The 27040-nt window shown below is 41.9% G+C and overlaps 1 protein-coding gene across 4 annotated transcripts in view; it reads right to left on the bottom strand.

The window, feature by feature from the left end:
• Positions 1–867: 867 nt before the first annotated feature.
• A1CF (APOBEC1 complementation factor) overlaps positions 868–27040 on the bottom strand; it is a 39601-nt gene continuing 13428 nt past the window's right edge. The window contains exons 3-13 of one of the 4 annotated variants that reach the window (XM_063132937.1): positions 26146–26280; positions 22106–22236; positions 20041–20279; positions 19354–19518; positions 17228–17325; positions 15201–15477; positions 12059–12243; positions 9480–9616; positions 8215–8348; positions 2696–3274; positions 868–2521 (exon numbers count right to left, since the gene is read on the bottom strand). In XM_063132937.1, coding sequence (XP_062989007.1) covers positions 3123–3274; positions 8215–8348; positions 9480–9616; positions 12059–12243; positions 15201–15477; positions 17228–17325; positions 19354–19518; positions 20041–20279; positions 22106–22236; positions 26146–26280 — 1653 coding nt within the window. In that variant the 3' untranslated portion in view covers positions 868–2521; positions 2696–3122. Of the gene's footprint in view, positions 2522–2695; positions 3275–5885; positions 5987–8214; positions 8349–9479; positions 9617–12058; positions 12268–15200; positions 15478–17227; positions 17326–19353; positions 19519–20040; positions 20280–22105; positions 22237–26128; positions 26281–27040 lie in introns of those variants that run through there. The other 3 variants (XM_063132936.1, XM_063132939.1, XM_063132938.1) reach the window with 3 other exon arrangements.

Below are 27040 nucleotides of genomic sequence, written 5' to 3' on the forward strand. Positions count from 1 at the left end.
TATGCATACAGCACCTGGTGAAATCCTCTCTTCATCACAACAGTTAAAGATGCAGGAGTCTTGCCCTCTTTTGTATCTGGTCACTCTAGTATAGTGCCAGCAACTTTAACTGTTGTAATGAAGTGGGAATTTCACCAGGTGCATACAAATGACACCAGCTGAAATTCCCTTTTCTATACAACCGTTAAAATATATTAGCCCTGTCCTCCTTTTCCTGTGGTCACCCTAAATTAATAGTCTAAAGGACATGGTAGCACATCTCAATACTTATTATCTTTGGATCACCAAAGTGTTACTGAGAAGCTGAAATTCTCCAGAATCTGCTTAAAAACAGATACTGTCCACACCCTTTACTGTTCTACCATCTTAGTAAAAAAAGAAGAGGAAGAAAAAAAAGATGGGATGTTCTATTCAATCAATAAGATCATTCATTTGCAAGAACAACATGCAGATGATAGCCAAGAACATGCTAGATATTCAATAAATGGTGCACTGAATCTGTGCCAGAAAAGCAATAAACAAGATTGTCTTGCTTTGATTAGAAAATCACTTTGATATTACAAAATGGCTAAGCCTCCCTTCTTTCCCTGTCTATTCCTTTGCACTGCAATCCTATACCCACTTACCTGTCAGTAAGTCCCATTGAACTCAGTGGGACTTACCTCTCAGTAGGACATTAACAAGATTGTACTGTTAATGATGTGCAGTGGGGTGGTGGTGGTGGAAATCACTGTACTTTCTATAACATGGGACCTTCCAAGAATATATTTTATGAAGAAGCAAATATGAGATTGATGGTCATGTTTGTGCTACACTGGATGGTACACATAAAATGTAATAATGGGACATGGGAGTGATTTGTACCAATGGGTTGTATCCAGTGTTAGCCTAAGTCCCATTCATTTCAATGAGTCTACACTAAAAGGACTAATATTGGATGGATACTACCCATTGTGTCCAAACAACCTTAATTTCACTATTACCAAACTTGCTTTGACTTTCTTTGAACTGTATTACAATGGTGTTTTTTTTTAATAGGGGGGAATCGATATTATCCTCCTTGAAGTCCACTATTAAATCAACTAGCTAATGGGTATTTGTGAAATGCTAGGATCACTTTTTATTCTGATAAAAGATAGAAAGCAGAACTGTTTTATATCATATGTTACATTTTAGTCTATGTAGTGTTTCCATGTGGTTTGCCAAAGTTTATAAAAGCGAAAACACACACACCAAAATCCAATTAAAAATAACTTATGATAGCAACCTAAACTGCAATCCTATTTACATTTACTTGGGAGAAAGCATCTTTGGACATAATGGGACTTGCACAGGATCAGGCTGTACAGCTTGCTTGAATATTTGAAGGAAACAATTTCAGAATAACTACTGAGCCCCTAAAAAATCATAACAAGAATGAGATGCCCCTAAAAATCCTAAGAAGAATGAGATCTGAATATGAACATGGGGATGCATTTATTTGTCTTTGAACATTGTTCTCATATTTCTAAGATCCTCTCCTCCCCTCTCACCCCATGAACTGCAGTTCTCAAAACTCTAACAGAAGATAATGCTTTGCAAATGGCACATTCCCCTTTGTGCCTTTGAAAATCTTCCCTTTTTTAGGTTGCAATCCTACAGATGCTTATGTAGGACTAACATTGGCTACTACCCTTAGGCTCCTAGGGCAGAATGGCTACAATCCAACATAGAGTTAATTACACGAAAGCCCATCTATTTCAGTGAGCTGAAGCACATGAGCTGCAATCTGATACACACTGAGCTGAGATATGTCATACTCAATAAGTTTTACATCCAAATGGACATTTGTAGGATTGCACTGTGGATGTTTGTAGTCTGTGGATATGGCTGCAAAGGTTACTAAGGGCCAAACTACATGCAGCATTATGTATTTAATGAGCACATGTTTTTTTTTTTTTTTTTAAATGCAATAACAGTGCTGGGGGAAATGGATAATTATAATTGCAGCTGGTAGTGGGCCGGGGGGGGGGGCGGGTTAGCCCTTTCTTCCCAGTTGGAGAGGTGCTTTCAACCAGACCGCAGCAGGGAAGAAATGGGCTAAACACCTCCCCTCATTGCTTGTAGCACCCAAGTAGCTGCTATTTACCTTTTAAAAAAACAAACTAACTACATTAAATGCATTCAAGCATTATTGCATCTAGCTTGGCCCTAGAATTATTATGGGAGTGAAGAGCCTGGGGACCAAATCCAGTTCTCCTAAGGTCTTAATCCAGCCTTCTGGAGTTCCTCAGATGGCCTGCCCCCTTTCTTTGGCCCCACCCCTTTCCCCACCCACCAATCATTTGGTGGTTTCATGGCTTTTGCGAATTCCTGCCCCTTTCTAAAAGATTGACATGCCGCTCCTGAGGCTTAGTTACTGGCAGTAAGCTACAATGGGCTGGCATTTTGGGTATTTTAGCCCCACCCCCTTTGCCCCACCCACCACTGGGATGCGGCCCCTGAGAGCTTTTACAAAATGGAACACAGCCTTTAACCCCCTCTGGATTTTGGCCATCACACCATCCTATGCAGAACTCTTAACTGTATTAAAATCTTTACAGCAAGAAGATCGTAGAAACAGAATAGTTCCACAGCTTCAAACATCTTTTCACTATTAAAAAATACCCCCTGAAAATGGCCACAAAGGCTCATTGTTTGTAAATACAAACCAAACAATGCACACAAGAAGTTTCTATTTCCTTCCAGGGTATGGTTATTTTCCCACCAGTATAAAAAACATACTTTAAGGTATATATCAATCAGTGTCTACCATTATGTACCATTATTAAACCGCTAATCTAAAAGTAAAGAATTCTTACCACGGCAGAATTTGCCCAATCATTAATTCTAAATCCTGAAGTCCAACTAATCATTAGCCTGAAGTAACTCCTGCCCCCTGCCACAACTTGATTAAAGGGAAAACATTATTTAAATAACAGGATATATATATATATATATATATATATATATACCGTATTTTCCGGCGTATAAGACGGCTGGGCGTATAAGACGACCCCCAACTTTTGAGAAGATTTTCCTGGGTTAAAAAGTAGTCTTATACGCCAGAAAATACAGTATATATATATATATATATATATATATTAAAAGGTTCCATAGCCATCACTACGAGTAGCTACTGCAAATGCTGGATAAGCTTCGTATGCTGCGTAGGTTGCCAGATCTTGTCCAAGAGTCACTGCTTGCTTTAGCTGAGTAGCTGCTACCGTTGCAGCAGCTGCATTAGCAATGTATCCTGTAGGGAGATGCAGAAAATAAAAAAGACTGTTTTACTATACTGCAGAGAGTGACAAGGATGTTTTATTCTTGTTTTTGTTCAAGAACAGCATAAACATTGGTGTACAAGTACCCTAATTTAACCGAGTATGTGGAAATTTAGCCCAATTGCAGACACTTAAATGTGGATCCAATTCAATGTAGTTATTCATAAAATAGTACCATAAGGGCGCAACCTATCAATTGTGCCCTCACTGTTTAAGAGCCCCCAAACTCAGAGGCTTCCGAGTTTCCTATGCCCTCCCAGGCAGAAGCCAGGAGGACAGGAGGAACAACAGGGTTGATCGTTGCCTCCCCATCCTCGGATCTCTTGTATTTTCTCTAGGCGGACTTTTCAGACGATGTAATGCAGATGCTTCAGAGGGAGACTGAAGGACAACTCATACCCTGGCCTCTCCGATCTCCTCTCCTCCCCTCCAACTGGAAATCCCTTTTCCTGAGGCTCCAAGTTCACTTTCCCAACCTTGCCAACAGCAAAGCAGGGAGGAGGTGGGGCAGATCTCCAGCTACACCTTCCAAGCTCAGAGGACTGTCTTCGAATCCGGAGGCCTGGTTCAGACAACACGCTAAACCATGCTGCTCCCTTAACCATTTTGTGGTTAAGCAGCATGGTTTAATGTGTTGTCTGAACCAGGCCGGAGGGGTTTTACGAGCCATTCTATGTTCCCTGAGACACTCTCCCAGGGACCATGGGACTGCTCTCTCCAGTAACATCTTTTGTATGTTATCTGCTTTATGTTTTTATGGGTCTTAAATATTGTATATCTGTTTTCTTAAATGTTCAATGTTTTTATCTTTTGTAAACCACCTAGACAGCTTCGGCTATGGGTCGGTATATAAATAACAACAACAACAACAACAATAATAATAGCTTTCGGCTGCAATCCTAAACACTCTTTCCTGCAAGTATGTTTTATGAAACTCAATGGGGCTTACTTCTGAGTTGACACACTTTTTCCAATTAGCTTTGCTTCATCAACAAATATGTAGACATCTCCAATCCAAAGAGAAGGACGGAGGGAGAGAGACATAGTTTAGAGTGATGCATTTTATATTAGCTTTGGCCAGCATAAGAGACTACATATTACTGGACTAGCAGAGACACCTGAACTGGAATAGACAAACTGTATTTCTCAGCCTTCCAAGTTATAATATAATGGTAGGTGAAGGTCATTGTAATTAAGCAGTAAATGGCACTGGGTTCAATAAAACATCAGTGTGTCTTACATAGTGCGGAAGCTTGAACAAGCCTAGACAAATTGATTTTTCTCTGTGGCAGGAAGCTGGATGGATTTTACATTTTTTTAAAAGCCCTGATGTTCCTGAATAATTCCATATTAATCAACCGTACTGATTGGTGTATATTTCCAGTAATGTAAAAGACAGCAACTTATCATCAGAGAAGTATAAAAACAGTGCAGAAAGTTTTAGTTATACCAAGAGGGAATCTACACGTCGTTGTGAGGGCGCTTACATGCGCACCCAGTGCGCCCCCACAATGACTGTGTAGACCGAGAAAGAAGAGACGGAGGAAGAGGCGGAGGAGGAGGCGGCTGGGGAACCGGCCACGTCCTTGCCGCTGCCGCCTCCTCCCCGCTGGCCTCCTGCTGCCGGGGTAAGAGCCACCCGGGTCGGAGAGCTCGGCTTCCGCTTCCGCCGAGCTCTCCAACCTGGGTGGCTCTTAGGCCGGCGGGGAGGCGGCGGCGGCGGGAGCAAGGATGCGGCCGGTTCCCTAGCCGCCTCCTCCTCCGCCTCTTCCTCCGTCTCTTCTTTCTCGGTCTACACAGTCGTTGTGGGGGAGCACTGGGGGAGCATGTAAGCGCCCTCACAACGACGTGTAGATTCCCTCCAACTGTAAATTGGATTTATGTCTTGGCTCCATATATCCCCTTTTTTCAAAATCATGCTTTCTGTACATTAATAAGACTCTAAGGTATATACTTAAATTCAGCATGCTCTTCTAACCAATTCATTGTTAAGGGTGTAATCCTATGCATGTTTAGACAGAAAAAAGCAAGGCTGGCTGGGGAATGCTGGGAGTTCTAAGACATGTCTAAACATGCATAGGATTGTGCCCTAATTTGATCCGTGTGCTAACAAATATTCAGTGTACCTACAGGATTTATTCATATGGATGTTTCTTTTCCATGAAATCACCCAGCTTTTCCATTCAGAAGAGAGAGTGACACACAGCACCAGAACTCTTCACTCATTCCATACTGGTATTTACAAGACTACTTTTTTCTTATTATTTACAGAGACACAGCAGTGTCCCTGTAGTTCAGGTCGGAGAGTAGATAAAGCATTCTACCATTATAAAGGGGTAATTGGGGTGATGGTCATTCTAACATTCATAAAATCAAAAATGTTTCACCAATCTTTCTGAAATTTACGTGTGCCAGAAAGAAATGCTGGTGTTACATACCCTGAAAATGTCAAGATGATTGGTGAAAGATTGAGAGAAGGAGGGGAGTTTAAAGCACAACCCCCCTCTCTGAATCAAAATGGTTCTGATAATTTAGGCTGGCGATTTTTTTTATCCACGAAATTTGGAGTATTCAGCCCCTTACCTAGTGGTGGTGTTTTCTTCCTCCTTAATTGTAGTTGGTGGAATGGCTTTTCTTTCTTTTTTAATTCCCTTCAGTTGATTTTTAATCAATATTTATTCATCCTATTAGAGTGAATACAGAGGCCTTCTTCAGGGATAACGCAACACATGCTCAGTAGCATCGCTCTCCCCCTCCCTTAGAAAGATTAGAATGTTGAAAATAAAATGGGCATCTGCTTCCTCGAGCACAGACATTTTTTTGTAGAATCACCAGTGTCTTCTCAGAAGTAAGTTCCATTGAGTGTAATGGTCTTACTCCCAGGTAAATATGTAGGGGATTGCAGCCTTTTTAAAACTGCCTGGAACCTTGGAAGGGGAAGAGTGAAAAATGTTACTGAGAATTTCTTCTCCTTCCCAGCACAATAATTCTACAATTAACAATTTGCTTACAATGTGTGCATGTGTGTTGCCCCTGCTAGAGGAATCCTCCTCAGAGGAGGAAGCAGAGCACCTACAAAGCAGGGAGACACATCAAGTACTGGCACCAGACCGGGAAGGGCCTGGGCCTTTAGGGGAGACAGCCCCAGGGCCTTCCCTGACAGGGGGAATGGACTCTGACTCTGGAGCAGAGGCTGAGCAACTCCCTGACCCTTAGGAGCGCCGTCACCTCAAGCGACAAGCCAGTAGGCCTGTAAGAAGGATTGCTCAGTTGCAAAAAATGGTCTCCTTGGGAGAAAGCAACTCCTCCAGAGTAGGGCTCTGGTCAGAGAGATCTGATGGACAGCAGCTGAGACTAGGTGGGGCTCGGCAGCCTTTGTTAATAAAAGCCAGCAGTGAGAGCTTGCTGGTTGTTGGAAACAATGTCTCACCAGCTTCTCTTGTTGCCTCACTGAGCCATTGTGCTTTGTTCTTGGACCTCTGCTTGACCCTGCTACTGGACTATGTATGTAATGGACTGCTTCACTGTGTTTGACCCTTTGCCTGTTTGATTACTTCTGCATTTGCCTGTACTTAAAGCTTGTCTTCTGGAACATTGGTCTGGGGTATTACCGGTCCTGGTGGTCTGCTGTATAACCAAGAATGCTACAACAGTGCAGGACATTCTCTCTCTCTTTGTGTGTGTGTCTCTGTGTTCTTTTATTCTTCATTTGATTATTGCTGTTGTTTATCAACCTTCCTCCCCCCACCTGCATTTTTTTAAAAAATTCCATGTATTTGATTTTTAAAGATTATTTCATTTCTTGACTTCATATTGTGATGCAGCCACTTATGGAGCCTTGGAGCTGGTCAGAAGGGAGGGGTGAGGGGTGCAGGAGAAGAGCCCCATTGCATTGGGAAAATGGGTGGGAAGGAGGAATACTGTGAGGAAAGTTTTCCCCTCCTTTGCCCACCCTACTCTTCCCAATCCAGTCTGACTGGGAATCACAATATGAATATATACTGCATGGTCTCTTATTAGCTATGATGGGTTTTAATGTTGATAACTGGGGAGGAAGATATGCATTTGCTGGGCACTGGCTGCCTCAGGGAAAAAACCTTCCCTTTTGTAGAAAAGACAATTGTCTTGCTTAGTTAGAGAAGTTTTAGTCTAGAGGAAAGTTCCTAGTGTTTAAACTCTGTTCAGGTGCGAAGAGATGTTTGTTTGCTGAATAAAGTTTTGTAGATTACTTGGCAGACCTCTTAATTGTCTCGCATTGCAGTCAGAGGGCTTGGAAACATGGTACTGTGGTCCAAACCCAAATGAAGGCTGCACACACCTGGGGCCAATCTACACCAAGCAGGATATAACACTTTTTAAATGGTATGAAAATGGTATATGTAATGTGTCCTGGGCCTAAACAGTTGTCATAACCATTATAAACCGTTATAAGCAGTAGTGTAGATCCTGCTGTAGCCAAAATTAAGGAAAACTATCATACATAGTTATACCATGCATGATCAGCAGAACGTTTAATCCTGAAATACCAGTGAAAATACAAGAGTTCAATTATGTCTGTCACTTTTCTGCCTTTAACATGTTGGCAGTTGTATTCTTTCTTTCTGTCTAAACATGATAGGATTGGTCCTTTAGTTAACTTACCTTAATTTACCTAAGGAACAAAACAGACATTACTCTAAATCTGGAACCAGCAGCTGCATCCTCCCCACACATGCACACACACATAATTATTCTAGAGTAGGTACAAGGTGCTCCATCTGAATCAAAGCTCCAGTGTGGCAGGTAGGGCCCCCAGGCTTTTAACATCTGGATAGGGGCCCCTACACCTGATTAAGAGTAAATATGTGAAAAAGACATAGCTGCTATACACAGATTTAAAGTAATGTCTGGGCCCTTCCGAGCCAGTACATACCTGGAAATGTTGCTGTAGCAGCAGGGGTCTCTGCTCCCTCAGTGGGAATGCCAAGGGTCTGAAGAGTATATTCTGCTGCATATGTTTTGGCTTCGTCTACATAGGCGCTTAGCTTGGGCGGTGTGAAGGGTTGCCTATAATTCAGTTGTAAACATTAATTGATTTCATTTGTCTAAGATTGGCATTTTGGGAAGCATACAGTTAAATCACTGACACTGCTTAAAATACTACCTGTTAGCAAATTCTTGTTAAAAATGGAGAGGGCATGGTTGAGGGTTAGAACAGTAATGCTTCAAGGATGCTATCCTAAACACACTTACTATGGATAAAGCTCCATTGGAAATGTGAACTTCTGATTGTAATATTTTCACTAACTGAACAAAAACAGTAGGCCAAAGGAGAAGGTTGTGGGTTGGGGATTTGCACTGAATAGTAACATTAGATGTGAAATAAGATGAGTGTCATAACATCAAGGATGACCTGACCTGAACCTGAGTTTCCTATGATTGCCTATGAAACAGTCGATGCTCCTATGGGTCCTACCTTGAATGTTTCCTTCCATATGGGGAGCCTTTACAGATCTGATCCTCAGGATGAGGCAAGGGTGGGCGACATGCAGCTTGCAGGCTGCAAGTAGCCCATGCTGACCCCTATGCAGCTCCCCAACTGCCCCTGAACCTTGACAAAAAGGTTTTTTTAAAAAAAGGCTTGATGAAAATAATGGCATCCGGAGCACTACTGAGTGCGAAAAGTACCCTTCTAGGCCCCCATAGCAGCAAGGGCAAGACACTCAGAACAAGTGTCATGTATCTACATTTAAGTAAAACAAATTATTAAAGCCCAGCAACCTATGGACTCATTTTCTTTTCATGGAACTTACACAGACATAAAACTTAATTTTTTAGTATGCGCAGTTCCTACCCTGGTGATGAATACAATTTATATTTATCTATTGTAAATGTTTATCCATATCATGAATGTTTCCCCCTTGTTGCCAAGTTGGAAATAAATGATAAATAATGCTTTGTATAACTGTGGGATTAAGGCCGGGTCTACACTACTGCTTTAAAGCGCTTTATAATACTTTTGAAAATGGTATATGGAGTGTGTCCTGGGCCCACCAGTTGTCAAAACTGTTATAAAGCACTTTAAAGCAGTAGTGTAGATCCTGCCTAATAAACATGCTAAATAAGGTTTTCCATCCCCAGGCCCCCCAAAATGTCCCACCCCGTGGATTAAACCCAGCAAGTGCAATAGTTACATACATAGTAGGATTTTGACTGGCCAAGGCAGGAACGGTGATTTTATATAAGAATAGCTGTCTTTGGTCTTGTCCAATGGTGGAATGAAGTTGATAGACAGGATGCCCCCAGTTGTTCTTCTGGCAGACCTCTTCTAATATCTAGTATGAACAATGTATTCAGTGATGACAGAAATTATAATTACAGTCTTGAAATTCATAGTCTAATATTCCTTTAATAGATTGCACAGACAATGTATTTTGGGTTACCAATGCCCTTCTTTAGTATAGGATCTGCATTCATGAGATAAGCAGCTGGTGGTCGGCTCTGGATGCTTCCCTGACCCTTACCTTGGTAGGTAGTTGGACAATGAGGGCAGCGCTTTTTCTGTGGTGGCACCTTGACTATGGAACCCTTCCCAGGAATATCTGTTTGGCACCCGCTTTTATTACCTAAACACCTAGGGCATGGCTAGATGGGGCGATATCCTGGGGATCGTCCCTGTGCATCCACATGACGCACAAGGGATCCTGGGAGCAGGGAGGGACGATCCCTCCCTTTCCTCAGGATATGGCCCTACCCTTCTATCCCGACTTTTCCCACGGTCTCAGGATGATCCTGAGATTGTGGGATGTGTGGGTGGCTGTCCCAGTTCTTCATGAGTAACCGGGCATGGGCCACGGAGCTCCATGCCCATAGGGGGTGGGGTGGGGGGAGCGGGAGGGTTTTTTTTAATTAAAAATACTTTTGCACAGGAGCGCTCCTGCACTCTTCTTTGAATCAAGAACCCCCCAAAATGGCAGGCGCGATGTCCTCTTTCTCCCTGGATGTCGCGCGCCATGTGTTGACTAAGGGGGAGGATCTTGCGATCATCATATCGCGAGATCATCCCCCTCCAGCCCCTCGTCTAGGCATGCCCCTGGTGAAAACTACTGTTTATTCTCTATCTTTTGATTATTTACATTCCAGTCTCTTGTTTCATTTATTGTAGATGCTAGTTTAGTTTGTTAACTTAGTTTTCTGGCTTAATGGAGAGGAGAGTGGCCCAGAGAAGAGTCCCTATATACTGTAGTTTTCTTTTAAAAATCATTTGATGATGGATTGTAAGATGCCTTGAAGACCTTGGGATGGAAGGGCAGTATATAAATCATGGATTGGATCCAAAGGGATCTTAGTGCTGGAGGAAGGCACTTCTGGTCATTCAAGAGGGGAATCCCTACATCTGCAACCCCTGTGCAATATCCCATGCCATTTCTGAAGTCACCACCACCACCTCAAGCCTTAGGATCAGCATTTTGGGAGGTACAGGGACCTGCAGCAAAGAGGAGGGGGAAGGATGTCCTGTTTTACATGCAAAGTTCCAATCACTGTTTATTGGATCCAAGCCATTTAAAATTATTTACTATAGTAATTTGAGAGGTTATAGGTTATGATGATGACTAAGATTACATAAAATATCTTAAACCTATCTGTTTTTGTGGTCCTCCCCTGACAAATCAATCTTGAAGTCCAAAGTGGGAGGAGGGCAGGTCTACATTGAAGTATAGCAAAGGTTGCTTAACCTGACTCATCAGCTCTCCTCAACTTAATGCTGAGTTCTAATCTGCAGAATCTTTGGTCGGGACACACTGTCCTCCTTGGCTCAGCCCTACAAACAGTATTTATGTGTTTTGCCATAGATTAATAATAATAATAATAATTTATTTCTTACCCGCCTCTCCATTTTGATCGAGGCAGGGAACAACGGTAAGTATAAAATACATAAAATACTGATGAAAAACATAGTGCACATTGTTAAAACTTCCTAAAATCATCCTAAAATTCCACTGCATAGCCGTACCTGATGAGATCAGTCTTTATACCTTTCTTAAATGCTAAAAGACTGTTAAGTTGACGAATCTCCTCCGGCAGGCCATTCCACAGTCTGGGAGTAGCAGAAGAGAAGGTCCTCTGGGTAATACCTGTCAGCCTAAATTTGGCTGGCTGAAGGAAATTCTTCCCAGAGGACCTGAGTGTGCAGGGGGGATTGTATGGAAGAAGGCGATCACACAGGTAGCCTGGACCCAAACCATGTAGGGCTTTATACTTTGTCCGAAAACTGATTGGCAGCCAGTGAAGAGATTTTAAAACTGGTGTAATGTGGTCACCCCTAGGTGTGCCAGTGACCAGCCGGGCTGCCATATTTTGAACTAGTTGAAGTTTCTGGACTAGGCACAAAGGTAGCCCTATGAAGAGCGCATTGCAGAAGTCAAGCTTCGAAGTTACCAGCGTGTGTACTATCGTCTTTAGGTCTTCTGACTCTATGAAGGGGTGCAGCTGGCGTATCAGCTGAAGCTGATAGGAGCCAGACCCTCCCGTTCTAGTGGATTTGTTTCAGATGTGAAGTGGTATATAAATATTGTAAATAAATAGAGTAGGGGAAACTAACCTTCTCGTGATATAACTATCTTAAAAAACAACAACACCCAACTGTGTACAATCTTAAAAGTGCTGTTTCAGAATTTGGCTCTGAACAGTTGAGCAGAAGAAACCATCTGAGTCACAATGTGTAGCAAAATCCCACAGCTATTTGTCAAAAGTGGAAGCATTTCTGTTCTACCCACCTGTGGAGCAAGTTTAATTCCTTGCGGCTTTAAACTGACGTGATTCATTGGCGTAAGTTCCATTCCTGGCAAAAGGTCATAGAGTTTTTCCTCCACTCTTTTTTCTCCTTTGAGCTGGTATCCACGCCCCAGGGCAGGGTTAGCCAAGTAGCCACGGCCTCCTAGTCCTCTAATTCCGGCAGCCCCTACAGGTACATTCATGTAAATTTCTAGGAATGTAAGAAGGCATTAAACTGAATCAAATCACAGGAAAATCTCCCTGATTCTTACTGTATTGGAAGGCTTGAACCCATTCTGATACTTGATTCAGAGATTGGAGGGAGAAACCCTAGGTGGATAAAATTCTACTGGGCATGGCTGGCACTACTGTTAGGCAAGGTGAACCAGCTCTGTCAGCAGGTTTTGGCAATACTGGGTAGCACAGTTGTAAATGACTTAGTTTATTATATGTTTTCCCCACCATATCCTTTAGATTTTATGCCTTAGACATTCATATTTCTTGGGCTGTCTCTGCTGCTTCGTGTTCATAGAACATAATTCACTGAAAAGTAGCCAAACTTGGAGCGCAAAAATCCCTTTATTGTATTTCAAGTGAAGGGCAATAATGCCCATGGTTATGTGCAAGGACCGATAGGACTGTATTGTTCTAACTTTGATAGTACCTTGTGGGCTTCTTGTTATTTTTAATATCTGCAATTTTAGCCTACGAGCTTCAGGCTTCCTAGGTTTCTTTTTTTAAAAAAAAATGCCTCAGTCTAAAAAACACGATGAACCAGGGAATTGCAGTCCGCTGCAGTGTATATCCACAAGATTATCCTTCCAACTCTATTGCTTTTGCATTAAATTCCAGCCCATTATTAATATCAGCCAGGTTTGGGGCTATCTTTTTTTTCCTGATGTGCCTGAAGATGCAGTACCTGGAAAACCCTGATTAATTCTCAATTACTTTCCCCGTTTCCTCTCTTCTGTCCAGTTTACTATGAAGTGTAACTTTTCATTGAGTTTGGGCATAGATTACTTTGATTGGGGGTAAGGACATTTCTAAATTGATTTCCATTTAATGGATAAAGATCAATAGCGACAAATTGGAATGATCAATGTCCCCAGGTATAAGTTTAAGCTTTCCATTTCTGGTGTATACATTTAACCTCATTTTTACCAACATTACATATATACATTTATTTATTTGATAAATAAATGAACCAGAAACCTTTGTTCTTTACCAACCCCATTCCTATCACACATTCCAACTGATTCACTCCAGTTGGAATTATATCTGGTAAAGAATTATGGGATGTTCACACCCTCCTGTACATCACTTGATATTTCATCCCTGAATAACTCAGCACCTGACAGCACTCAACAGAATGTATGATCTGATTCCACTGAAAACCATGGGTGACATTAGGGTGACCATATGGAAAGGAGGACAGAGCTCCTGTATCTGTAACAGTTGTATCGAAAAGGGGATTTCAGCAGGGGTCTTTCGTATGCATGCAGCACCTGGTGAAATTCCCTCTTCATCACAACAGTTAAAGCTGCAGGAACCCTGGCCTCTTTCGCATCTGGTCAAGACGACAGGGCTCCTGCAGCTTTAACTGTTGTGATGAAGAGGGAATTTCCCCAGGTACAGCATGCATACAAATGACACCTGCTGAAATCCCCTTTTTTATGCAACTGTTAAAGATATACGAGACCTGTCCTCCTTTTCATATGGTCACCCTAGATGACATGAATATTCTGTCTGCAATGCTTGATCAGTGATAATGCATTTAGGTAACACTTTGATGCTGCAGTACCAAGCTGCATGTATGTATTTTAATTTGTTCATTTTGTTGTTTATTCGTTCAGTCGTTTCCGACTCTTCGTGACTTCACGGACCAGCCCACGCCAGAGCTTTCTGTCGGCCATTGTTCATACTTGAACTCAAATCTTTCCCATCAAAAGTGCATTAGTGGAACTCTGGCTTTCGCCATGTTGGATGCTTAAAGTAAAGGGATCAGTATTTTGCAATATAAATGGTATGTGTGGGGAGCTCAATCTGGATCAGGGCCACAAAGGGGTAGGGTAGGGTTAAAGTCCCCCTATCTACCACACTAGGGACCAGATTAGGGCCTGTGTACCTACACTAAAGTAAAACTGAGAAACAAACAGCTATGTCTTTAATATTTGCTTTGGATGAACTATTGGGAGCTAAATCTTAGTCATATGTTGCATAATCTTTGTGCAATTCTGTTCTCATTTGGTTAAAATGGGCACATGCCATTTTAAAAGAAGTGGAACTAGTTTTAATGTGGACAACTAGCAATAATGACAATGACATATTTACTCTGTGTGTGTGTGTGTGTGTGTGTGTGTGAGTGACAGAGAGAGAGAGAGAGAGTGAGACATGCACACGCAGAGGAAGGGTGTGGCAAGGGTTAACTTAATGACAACATGCTTTTGGAACATTGCACAAATCCAAAACTGCAATGGTCTCATCTTTTGCCCCAACACAGCAATTCATGTGAACTGGTTCAAACATTCACTGCACAACCATTATACACCACATGCTGCATTCAAAGCAGGACGTTGGCGCACATATCCAGGGTCCCAAAGAGCAGAAGGAGCAGGAGGCCCCCAAATGCATCAGGGCTGGTTTGCAACATTTTGAAGGAAGTGGAATAATGAACATGATCACCTAAAGAGCCGGCTTCCCACTAGTAAGACCGTTAGGTTCAGATTCTAAAATTTCCTAACTGCACCACTGCTGTCACAATGCAGATCCACTGTGGGGCAGATAGCTATAGAAGTGAAACCATTTTGGTCAGCTTTAACCATGACCACGTTGAATTGTGTTCTGTTTCCAAGCACAATTCAAAGTGCTGGTGCTAACCTTTAAAGCCCTATATGGCTGGGACCTGGAAGAATGCTAGTTCCAAGCTGCTGGTACACTGAGGTCATTGATGGAGGCTCTCCTGGACATGCCCTCACCATTTGAGGCAAGGCAGGTGGCCACCAGGGAGAAATATGACATATTTGTACTTCCAACAATTGACCTACTTGTCAAGCTATAAAGGGTTTAAACAAAACTACCCCCCCCCAACTTCAGCTGGGAAATACTCTATATTCATAGTGAACAAGAACTGCTCAATAGAATTACCTCTAATGGATGGAGGCCTAATTAGGCCCCTATTGGTGAGATGCCCTTTAGCAGCAGCAGCAGGAAAGTGAAGATTGGGAATAGCAGCATAGGCTTGAGGTGCATAGAATACTGGGGCTCCCAGGTAGGCTGTAGCAGGGTCATATACATGCCCAAAAGTATAGGTATACTCTGGCAACACGGTTCCTCGGCCTCCTGTGCCTCGGGTATATCTGACGTAACTGTCTTTGTCTACTGGCTTGGCCAATGTGACTTCAATGGGAGAGCCATCCAGCATCTTAAGACAAAAAAGAGGTCCAGGTGGAGAGAGAGAAATGAGATATATTGATGCATCATTGTCATCATTAGATAGATTTATATCCCAATTTTTCATTAGAATTCTCAAAGGGAACTCAGCAGTCCAACTGGAGCAGGCTCTGATGTTCTCTTTCCATAAAAACAGCCTACATTTGTGTGATAAAGACTGAACTCTCCACACCTGGGACAAGAGTACTTCAAAGAATGTTTCCTTCTGTAGGTAGCTCCCAAGGATACAAGGTCATCTATGGAGGCCCTGCTGCATTTCCCGTCTCTAGTCACCTGTTTGGAAGGCCGCTGACTCTATGTAACAGCAGGTACATATGGGTATATACCAAAGGGGAAGAAGAGACAAGGGGGGGGAGTGTTATTCTTTGAAGTTGCTCAACATCTTTCAAATGATTCATCTTGGAGACAAAGCCTCCAGAGATACCTGCAGGCATTTTTTTTATAGAACAACTGACCACTGAAAAAGGCCCAGAAATCTGATACAAGGCCGAAACACATTGGGCTACTTCAAAGAATGAAACTACATCTTTTCTCAGCTTAATCTAAGGGCTAATCTACACCTGCAGCATTTTTGCTATGGAAGAGGGATGCTTCCGATTGTTCCCTGCTTCAGCGATTGCCACTCATGGGGCACACCTGCCCACGGGGCAGAGGTTGGTTTTTTTAATGACATGTGAGGCACGCAGACCACTCCATCAAATATGCTGCGCAGAGTATCGTTGTATGAAACACCACCAACAAAAAAACCCCAAACACACCTGGCAGTGAAACATGCTGATACCCATGGACATGCCCCTAACAGGTGATTGGCTGTTTGCTGAGCCCACAACTCCCGACGAACAGCGAACGGGAGCCACACCACACACGTACTTCAGAATGGAAGCGAGAGAGCCAGAAAAACTGCAACAAAGGCAGTCAGGGATATTCCAGTATAACTGAGAGGTGAAACCAAGATCACCGTGGAAGCAGGTGAACGTCATGTGCCCTGTTAGGGATGACTGCGCTACAATCCTGCAATAAATGGCTGGTGTAGACTCACCCTTTGTCTCTTCATTCCCTTGGCATAGTTTGGATGTTATCCAGTTGTGTTTGACACCAGCATATGGGTATATAACTTTTGAAAATCTCTCATCATGTAGATAACGTGGACATACACAGTTTCCATGCCAGCCCCATCCAATCTGGGTATTGCTGACATGGACACTGTCCACATGATTAAGTGGCAATCAAGTGCTACGTAGACCACAACACACACTGGAATGTTCTGGGAATGGGGAGATGGGGGTCATAATACAAAAACTGGCATATTATTTCCTGAAAACAAATTGCACAAGATCGAAGTGGAACAGTTTAGGTTTGTACTTTGCTGTTTGAACATTTATGGGACTATAAATAGCGAGCAGGCTTTTAGACTTACCATAATGGTGTGCCAGATGACTTGAGATCCAAACTTTAACAATGTATCACAAATTTCCATGACCAGAAAATCACTGCAGTGCAAACCAAAACCATTCAGGTCAAACCCTCTGGCAAGCCTTTTATTGCTGGCACGCAAACGTGCACACACACACACACACACACACACATGCGTGCGCACACACACACACACACACACACACACACACACACACACACACACCATCATTATGAAACTTTATTATGCTATATACAAGCCACTGCCTACATGCCTTCCAGCAAATACAAAACTAATCCTGCATTACCTTCCCATTTAAGATTTTCATGGCCTCCACTGCGTCTTCTCGGTTATTAAAGTGCACAAATGCATAGTCTCTGATTTTCTTTACTCGCTCCACTGATCCTGTAGAACAGATTTAGAGGTTAGGTCTGTCATGGATATTGCTAGAGTGGAAAGCTTGTGCTTGTGTTCTGTCCTTGGGCATTGATATTCCACTCTAATTCAATTATTTTGTTATTCTATGATAAATAAATATTAGGTTCTGGCACTTCAGACCATGAACCACTTAATTGTTCAATTTGTATTTATTTATGCTGGCTTGGCGATGTGCACTTCTGAGCTTCTTTTTGTCCGTTGGTCTGTTGATGTGGGATTTTGAAGTGCGTTACTAAGAACGGGTATGATGAACCTTTTTACACATGTCCTGTTCTGCATGGTGGAAGGAAGCACCATGAAGATATAAAGAATCACTGATGTACACGTGCAAAGCAGCCCCTATTCATAGTTTATGTGGTTCAATTGTTTGTAGACCCTGCCCTGGGGCAATTAGCTTAAGGAAGGCCAGGACTTAACTTAAATGCAAAATATGATCTGGTTCACACATAATGACAACCCAGAGTATGGGTTTTGCCTGTACCAGAGTATACCCATGATTTTTCTGCCATATGATTGTGCAAAGCACAGTTGTTTTTCAATTGGTGCATTGTTTCATTTGCTTTGCATGCTCCCTCCCTATATCCCAAATGCCTTTGCAGTGCTAGCATGTAGAATGGTCAAGATTTCTTTTTACCACTCTTCCCCCTCCCCCTATCACCTCTGTAGCCTAGCAAAACAACTCATGAACAACCCACGGCTCTGGATTCGCACATAACAAGAACAACCTATAGTTAAAACAACCCAACAATAAACCATGGGGCAGCGTTGCATAATCATTTTCAGCCACAGTGGCTTAAATAAGCCACTGTGGTTTGTGGCACATGCTTGGGACCAACAGGTGCCCATTCTGTAAGCCAACCTCCACTAATAGCTTGTCATGTTGTCTGGATGCAGAAAGGGTGGGTTGTTGGTGAGGTTAACATACCACCCAGAACCCATGGTCTTTTAGGGTTATGGGTGGTTTATTAATCATGCCAACAACCCACCCTCACCAGGCTCAGATAATATGGCAAATAATGTACCATATATTTAAATTTTCTCATTTGAACTTGAGCTGAGTGTCAACCAGGTTACTGAACCTCTATTGGCCTAAACCGGAACCAAACCAGAACAACTTCAGTTGTAGCTGTACCTGAAATGAATAATAATAATAATAATAATAATAATAATAATAATAATAATACAAATAAAAAAATAGGTTTGACTCCCTGATTCCTTTGCTGTCTAATGTTCCCGATTTTCTTCTCAATATTTTAAGTCTGTTTTTTTTCCTGGCTGTGTGGAAATTTCAAAGGGCAGTCTCCAAAATTAGTCCTATGTAGAGAAGACCTATTGAAATGAATGCAACAGTAAGTCTTGACTAAGTTAAGTCTCCTTCATTTTAATGGGTCTACTTTAAGTAGGACTAGCATTAACTATAACCCTAGGTCTTCCACTGGCCCAAATCATCACCCTGCTGATATATAAGAAGCAGGAGCTGCCAGCAACAAATCTGGTAGGTCTCATTTCAGTTTATTCAGGTCCGATACAGAATAGTAGACTAACATGTGTAGACTACTAAAATGGTAGAATTGGGAGCTGTGAACATTTTGTGTTTATGGTTCTGATTCCTAAGGTAGCTAGGTGTCCTACTTTACAGAAGACTGTTCTCTATTTGAAGTTGTCCTCTATTTCAGAGGTGGGCAGAAAGTAGATCTCCAGTTGTGCTTTAGGTTTCAGCTCTCAGAATTCCTGACCATGGGCCATGCTGTGAGAGGCTTCTGGGAGTTTAAGTCCCAAACACCTGAAAATCTATACCTTCCGCCCAACCCTGCTCTATTTGATGGGCTCAAGTCTGGTTTAAAGTCAAAGAACTGTAAGCTACTTTGTCTCTTTTCCTGACATTACTACTAGTTAAAATATTACACCCAGAATTACTTTTTCCTAGTTCATTGTGCACCCTGTATTGGTTTACTGACAAGCTCTGAGCAAGCTGCCGTTTCCCCAGTCTTTTACCTGGTTTAACGTTGTTGAATTCTTTTTCAATTGTCTCTTCAGTGGTTGATAACATAAGATTCCGCACATAAAGTATCTTAACTGATGACATTGTGTCTTCATCAACCTCGACCTCGGGTTCTGCCCAGTCAACGGCTATAGGATGTCCCCATAATTGTATCCTTCCTGGGTGAAGCCATTGGAATTCCATAATTAATTAAATATATATATAAGAAGTGAATGATTTTAGAGGGAGGAGAAGAGGGAAGGCTTTCTCTATGGAGATTTGTGGCTAAAATGAATATATCCTTTGCTCCAGAGAAGCTAAGACATAATGGAGCCCTGTTCACGAGCAATTGTTACTTTTATAGATATAGTATCCTGACATCTTGTCCCCCAAATCCATTTTGTTCTGCAATGATCATGCTCTACATGGTCGCTGCAGGGCCTGACAGTGGAGGCTGGTGGCTCCGATTTCAGTGGGGCTGTAAATCCATTCTGGGTTTTAGTCAGAACCTGCCAGAACTCTAAGGATCTATCCAACCTTGAATAGATCCTTTAGAATTCTGGTTGGTTCTGACTGAACCCCAGAATGAATTCATAACCCCACTGAAATTGGAGCCACCAGCCTCCACTGATTGTAGATTGCTGGCCACCTACTGCCCCCTTTCTATTTTATAGAACATGATAGAATTTTAGGCCTGTTACCTGGCAGCAGTTTGCGTCTTGCCATGGCAGCTGCCCGATGGCTTCCATATTCCACAAAAGCGAATCCACGGTTTTTGGCTTTATCGGCTGCACTGGGATACACGATAACATCGATGACCCCGTCGGTAACTTTCCTCATCTCTACTAAAATTTCTTCCCTTTTCTTGGTTTTCGGGATTCCTCCTACAAATAAACGGCAGTTGTCTACACTGGCGCAAACCCCTAGGAGACGACCATTCCTGCATACAAAGAACAGTTCCATTTTTTGTGGTGAAATAGGTTTAGGTCCTTGAGAAATCTTGATCACGATTACAATTTAGAACCTGTGGCGTCTAGGCAGCTGACTGATAAGTAAACCAGCCTTAAGTTATAAAGGGCTTCATATTTCCAATTGTTAATTATGACTTAGCAATCTGATTTGTGGATGAGGTGATATATTAGAGATAGGTTATTCCCATCTAAATTTTTAAGGTTTTCTATAGAAAACGTAAGGCAATCAGGATTTGGTTATGCATAACCAATATGCATGTTTTTTTTTGAGTGAGAAGAAATTCACGAAAGCACTCACCTTCAATTTTTGGGATCCTAATTTCATCATCATGATCATCTTAATCATCCTCATGACAATAAAGTCCTGGATACCAGTGATGCTTATTGGTGTGTATTTTGTGAATTGAGTCAGGGGTCAACTACTACTCCCAAACTGCCCTTCTATAGGGTGACCATATGAAAAGGAGGCCAGGGCTCCTGCATCTTTGACAGTTGTATTGCAAAGGGAATTTCAGCAGGTGTCACTGGTATGCATGCAGCACCTGGTGAAATTCCCTCTTCATCACAACAAATAAAGCTGCAGGAACCCTGCCCTCTTTTGTATCTGGTCAAGAGGGCAGGGCTCCTGCAACTTTAACTGTTGTGATGAAGAGGGAATTTCAGCAGTTGCTGCATGCATACAAATGACACCTGCTGAAATCCCCTTTTCTATACAACTGTTAAAGCTACAAGAGACCTGTCTTCCTTTTCATATGGTCACGCTACTTCTGGAAAATCCATTTGCGACAAATGTCACTTCTCTTCTATAGCTTTCTCACCTCAAACTGGCAACTGTGGGCCCTGAGGCGAATGGATCTGGCCCTGGGGTTTTCATTGACTGACCCATGGCATAAACCCTTGTTATGCTGTGTGTGTTTGGTTTCCTCTTTAGTTCACTGTTTCTCCATCTCCTACCCTCTAGCCTTGCTCTTTTTCTGCCTACCTGGCTGTCTGCCTGCTCCTCCCTTCCAGCCTCGAGCCACTATTTCTCGGCCTGGTCCCTCTTTAGCTCACTTTACACTAGCCAGGCCCCATAGCAGCCATTATGTGTCTAGCCACATACTCCGTGGGAGCCATTTTGTAGTGGTGCCCACAACAATTTCTCAAATTCCCAAATGTGTCCTTAGGTCCGAAAAGTTTAGAGACCCCCTGATCTACAGTATATGGAGAAGCAAGATGATTTCCTAATTTGATTTTAATTTTAGGTGTATATAATACCCTCTATAGTACCCCAGAGCTTCGACTGTGGGGCGGTATATAAATGTAATTAAATAAATAAATAAATTCCCTCTTCTTGGGGAAGAAGAACAGCTGGAATGCCCCCTGCCTTATAGGGTCATGTACAACCCAACTGCATTGTAGGAAGAAACAGGAGAGAGAGGGAGGCAACTCAGGGTAACACCAGGGGCCTGTGCCTGCTCCAGCTATCTGTCAGTGTAGACCAACCTTGCCCATCTGGCAGCTCCCAGTTGTCTTGTACTACAACTCCCACCATCCCTAACCAAAATGGTTGGGGGTGATTGGAATTGTAGTAAAACATCTGAAAATCACATTTCAGAAGGCTGGTGTAGGGCTGACTCAGTATTATGCAGTTTCCTATGTTCTTCCCATTGCTTTTGTTTTGTTTTAAGTGTATCTTGAGAGTATGACTTTTATTATATTTGTTGCATTTATTAATATTGGGAGCCACTTTCAGGACAACAGTCAAAAAGTGGGACACAAATCCATTAAACTAAAGTAAGTAAACTCGGCTTACCTGATTTCATAATTGTTCAGTTGCCTGATTGCATTCTTGGCCTCCTGTTTGTTGGAGAAAGTTACAAAAGCATAACCCCTGTTGTTTCCATTGAAGTCCATCATCATGCGCATTTCATAGATTTGACCAATCTTTAAAAACAAAGGATAAGCTCCATAAACCTCCTAGAAAACTTTTGTCTGCATTACAGTACATCTCTGGACAAAGTTCTGTTGTTCTTGCAATTTTGTTTGGTGCCTGTTTTCACTCCAGGGTAGCTTGACCATTGTCCTTGAGCATAAATCAGAGCACGAGATCTGCTTTCTGACCCATGTAGGCAGTTGAAATAAACAGAGGCATATGTCGAAGTCCAACCCATGCTGAGCTAGCACAGCTGAGCTTGTTAGCAAGGTAAATAACCTCTGTTAACACACTCTGATAGTACCTTGTCTGAACTTCAGTGCTTGTCTCAGGAATCTTAGTGTGCACACTTTCAATATAAGCAATAATTACTTGTACTGATTTTTTTTCTTTTTCTTTTTTAATTCTATTTCCATTTATGTCGAGAACAACAAGGATCAAAAGCTTCCTAGTCTGCTGACTCACATGGCAGAAACTCAACATAGTACAGCTTACTTGAATGAAAGTTATTGACTGGGTTCACACAACACATATAATTTGTTGTTGAATCATGAGTTGTTTTCCATGCCCGCTGAACATGCTCAGTCTTCACTGAGCTGGTTTTTTTGGGGGGGAGTCCCATATTTTTTTGGGTGTGTGTGTCCCATATTTTGACATATTTTGACAACCTAGGGGTGACCATATTACACCAACTATTATATGCAAGCGGTTTCATGTTCTTCAGGATGTGTCATTGCTTGCTTTTAATTGTTACATTAATCTGAATAATGTTCATTGAATTTATTTTATTTATATATTATTTATTCCAACTTGATTGTTGATTTTTGAGCCCCTGTTGCTATAACCCCAAGGAGAATCCATAGTTTTCTATCTATCTATCTATCTATCTATCTATCTATCTAGTTATATCCTTATTAGCATTATTCATAATCAAAGGAGCTAACACTCTGGTTGAAAACTCTATCATAAAACACAGACATTATGGAAAAGATTTAAAGTATTCCAGTCTTGGGCTTCTCAGCTCCAGGGATTATCTAGATCCATTTCATTCTGGCTTCAGGCCTTTTTATGACATCTCCAGGTCTCAGTGGTGGCCAGGAGTGTGTTTGCATAGCTGAGGCTAGTGTGCCAACAGCACCCATTCCTAGACATGTCAGATCTGGTCACAGTCACACATGTTTTAGACCCTGTTCAGATTATAGGCTAAGCCAGGGCAGTTAAGCATTTTGAGCTAAACATTATGGCTCAGCATGTCATGTGAACCATGACTTAACATGGCATGTGAACCATTTCTAACCCTGGAGGCTACATAACCACAGTTTAAACACTAACCGTTTGCTGCAAAAGGCCTGGCAGCCTAACCATAACTTTGTGTGTTGTCTGAACAGGCCCTTACTTCCGTTCCATTGTGACTACCGTAACATTTATTTATTTATTACATTTTTATACCGCCCAATAGCCAAAGCTCTCTGGGCGGTTCACAAAAATTAAAACCACAGTAAAACACCCAACAGGTTAAAACGCAATTACGAAATACAGTATAAAAAGCGCAACCAGGATAAAACCACACAGCAAAATTGATATAAGATTAAAATACAGAGTTAAAACAGTAAAATTTAAATTTAAGTTAAAATTAAGTGTTAAAGTATTGAGTGAATAAAAAGGTCTTCAGCTGGTGACGAAAGCAGTACAGTGTAGGCACCAGGCGGACCTCTCTGGGGAGCTCGTTCCACAACCGGGGTGCCACAGCAGAGAAAGCCCAAGAAACATGCTCTACAAGGGTCTGCCTTTGAAAACTGTTGAGAAAGTTCAGCTGGTCCAGAATGCTGTAGCCAGACTGCTGACCAGGGCCAGTTACAAGGAGCATGTGACTCCCTTGTTACAGCATCTTCACTGGCTACCAGCCTGTTTCCAGGCAGAATTCAAAGTGCTGGTTATGACCTATAAAGCCCTATACAGCTTGTGACTGCCTCTCTGAAAGACCACCTTCTCCCATATGAGCCTGCCTGGTTCTTAAGATCTTCTGGAGAGGCCCTTCTTTCAAAACTGCTGTCTTGAATGCTGGCAACCTGAGAGAGAGGGCCTTTTTGGTGGCCTTTCCCAGACTGTGGAACTTCCTCCTAAGGAAGGCTAAGTCTGCTCACTCTCTACTGTCCTTCAGCCAGCCAGCAAAGGCCGCTTTATTCAAGAATGCCTTTGGCTTATAAGTAGGATGCTACCCATATATTGATAGTAGTTCGAGATCAACAGCTGGATAGCCACCGCTCCCTCCCTCAGGCTTAATGAATTAATGTTTCCAAATGAACACGCTTCAGTGAATGTATCACTTTAGCATAAAGAACAGGTGGAACCACTGGTCTTTTTACGGATTTTTATAAGTGGCGTTGAGAAGGTGTAACATCAGAAAGTTACAAAAAGATACCCATGTCGGTCTGTTGCAAGAAAAACAGTGAATCCCGTGGCACCTTAAAGTCTAACAGTTTTACTCTGTACAGCACCATGTACATTGATGGTGCTATATAAATAATAATAATAATAATAATAACATTTATGGCAAGATGAGACAAGAACAGACAAGAGTCTATATTTCATTGGATGGAAGTTACCATTTGTGCAAAATATGCTCAAGGCGTTTATATAAAGCGGTGGAAACTATTATAAGTATTTGTCATTGGTTCCAGCTACTTGGGTGAGGGATGACTAGCTGGGGAATGCTGGGAGTTGTAAGGCTTTTTTTCTATCTGCACCTTTAGTAGCGGAAATGCCCATAACTTCAAATGAAAAGGGAACACGTGCACCATAATTACAATGGACCCCAGAACTGTTGTTTTTAAATGGATACTGTTGTTTTTATATTGTTATGTTTTTGATGGTTTTAAATTTTGTATACTTTTTTTTTTTTTACTGTTTACTGTTTTTAACTTTTGTAAACTGCCCAGAGAGCTTTGGCTATGGGGTGGTATATAAATGTAATAAATAAATAAATATTCAATTAAAAACTGCTCTCACTTCATTTCTATATCTCATGAACAACACTTAGAAGTGTTCAAGACTAAAAGGTATTTGTAGTATAATTTGTGAAATCACCCTTAAGCACTGCATACACAAATTTCTCCTGATAAGACATTCTTAGCTGAGTCTGTGGATTGTATCCTGGATTTCCCAAAAAACAGGGGGCTTACATGAGAATTGCATTTGCAAATTGGCTAGCTCCAGAAAGTGCTTAAAAACAGGTCAGTTCTTAAGCAAATTATCACAACTTAACTTTAATTTTCTTATATTTAACCTTCCTCCAAGGAGATCAGTAATATTTTAGCTCTGCAGGAACTACATAACAATTGTTATGCTGAAACATAGGACTTGCACAAAGCAACCTAGTTATTAGTATAACCAACCAGGGGTTTGGCTGTGGACTAATTCAGCACATGTATAGCCAATCAGGGATTTGACTATGGACTTTCCATTCTGTATATCCAACTAGTCATATTTATAGCCAATAAAGGATTTGACTATGGACTGAATATCCGAATAGGGATTTGACCCGACACTTCCAAGGCTACTGTATAGCCAATCAGGGATTTGACCCTGGGCTTTCTAGTCATCTGTATAGCCAATTTGGGATTTAATGCTGGGCTTCCAAGCCAGCACACTGGCTATTTCCTATATAACAGTGTCCCTACCTGAGATATTCTCCATCCTGGAAAATATGTTTATCCTAATGTACATAGAGGTCTTAGACTTTTGCCACCCTACTTCTCCTGAGAGATATCTCAGCCTGGTGTCATCCACATGGATACTGCACATAGTCACTCATCATTTTGACAACTTTTCCTTTTTCCTTTAGACAAATGATTCTTGCAAATAAACCCATTCCTAAAATATATGCAAGAGAAGAAAACCTACTAAATTTAAATCATTACTTTTTCACATAACGGTATAAGTTCATCTTCAAAGAGGTCTCGGGGTAACTTTCCAATGAAAATCTCACAGCCTCGTTCTGGCGGTGGTCCATCCCATCCTGGTGGTGGCCCTCCATACTTTCTTTGGCCATTTTCCTGAGTTGAAGAGAATGAAAGAGATGTTGAAGTCTGTGTTAATCTCAGCATAGCATGTCTCTTTAGGTACTGTATGTCACTGGATTTTCCTTGCCTGGTCCCGTCTTTTCCTGTTCTTGAGCCTTATCCTTATTTGGCAAGAGCCCTATTCAAGTACTCACCTTGAACAAGGTCGGAATGTGAGTGCTACTCATCATTGGTTCCAGCTACTTGGATGAAGGATGTTTGGATGTGATTAGAACTCTCCACACAATCATGCATTATCTGGGTTCCTGATTGTGTGGTAAATTCTACTCACTTTCAAGCAAATGCAAGTAGAATTCTCTTAGTGATTTGACATGGCAAGGTCGAACTGAATGGGACAGGGGCAACACTCCCGGAGATGTATTGGGCAGGGTCAGCACTCTCTAATTCCTTTAAGCCCTCACATGTTCTTTATTCCACTAGACATGTCTCAGAACCAAGGCCATGATATTTGGTGACCTAAGAGAGATTATGGGATTAGGGGTGGCAGCACATACAGCTGCCAGGGTTAGGGTAGGGATGAGGTATGGATTTAATTCAGTTCCCATTTCTGTAAGAAAGAACTTACCATATTGGCCCTTTCTGAATCAATATTTAAGTCAGATTCGTACTTCCTGGAATTTTGCAAGGCATTTTCCCAAAGCATAAAATACATTGACAAGTGCATAGAATAAGGAAAAATGTGGACGATTGCATATGTTGGCAAAAGCATTCAAAAATACAGGTAAGTAATTAT

The sequence above is a fragment of the Elgaria multicarinata genome, chromosome 8 (genome assembly GCF_023053635.1).
Source record: "Elgaria multicarinata webbii isolate HBS135686 ecotype San Diego chromosome 8, rElgMul1.1.pri, whole genome shotgun sequence".
Classification (NCBI taxonomy): Eukaryota; Metazoa; Chordata; class Lepidosauria; order Squamata; family Anguidae; genus Elgaria; species Elgaria multicarinata.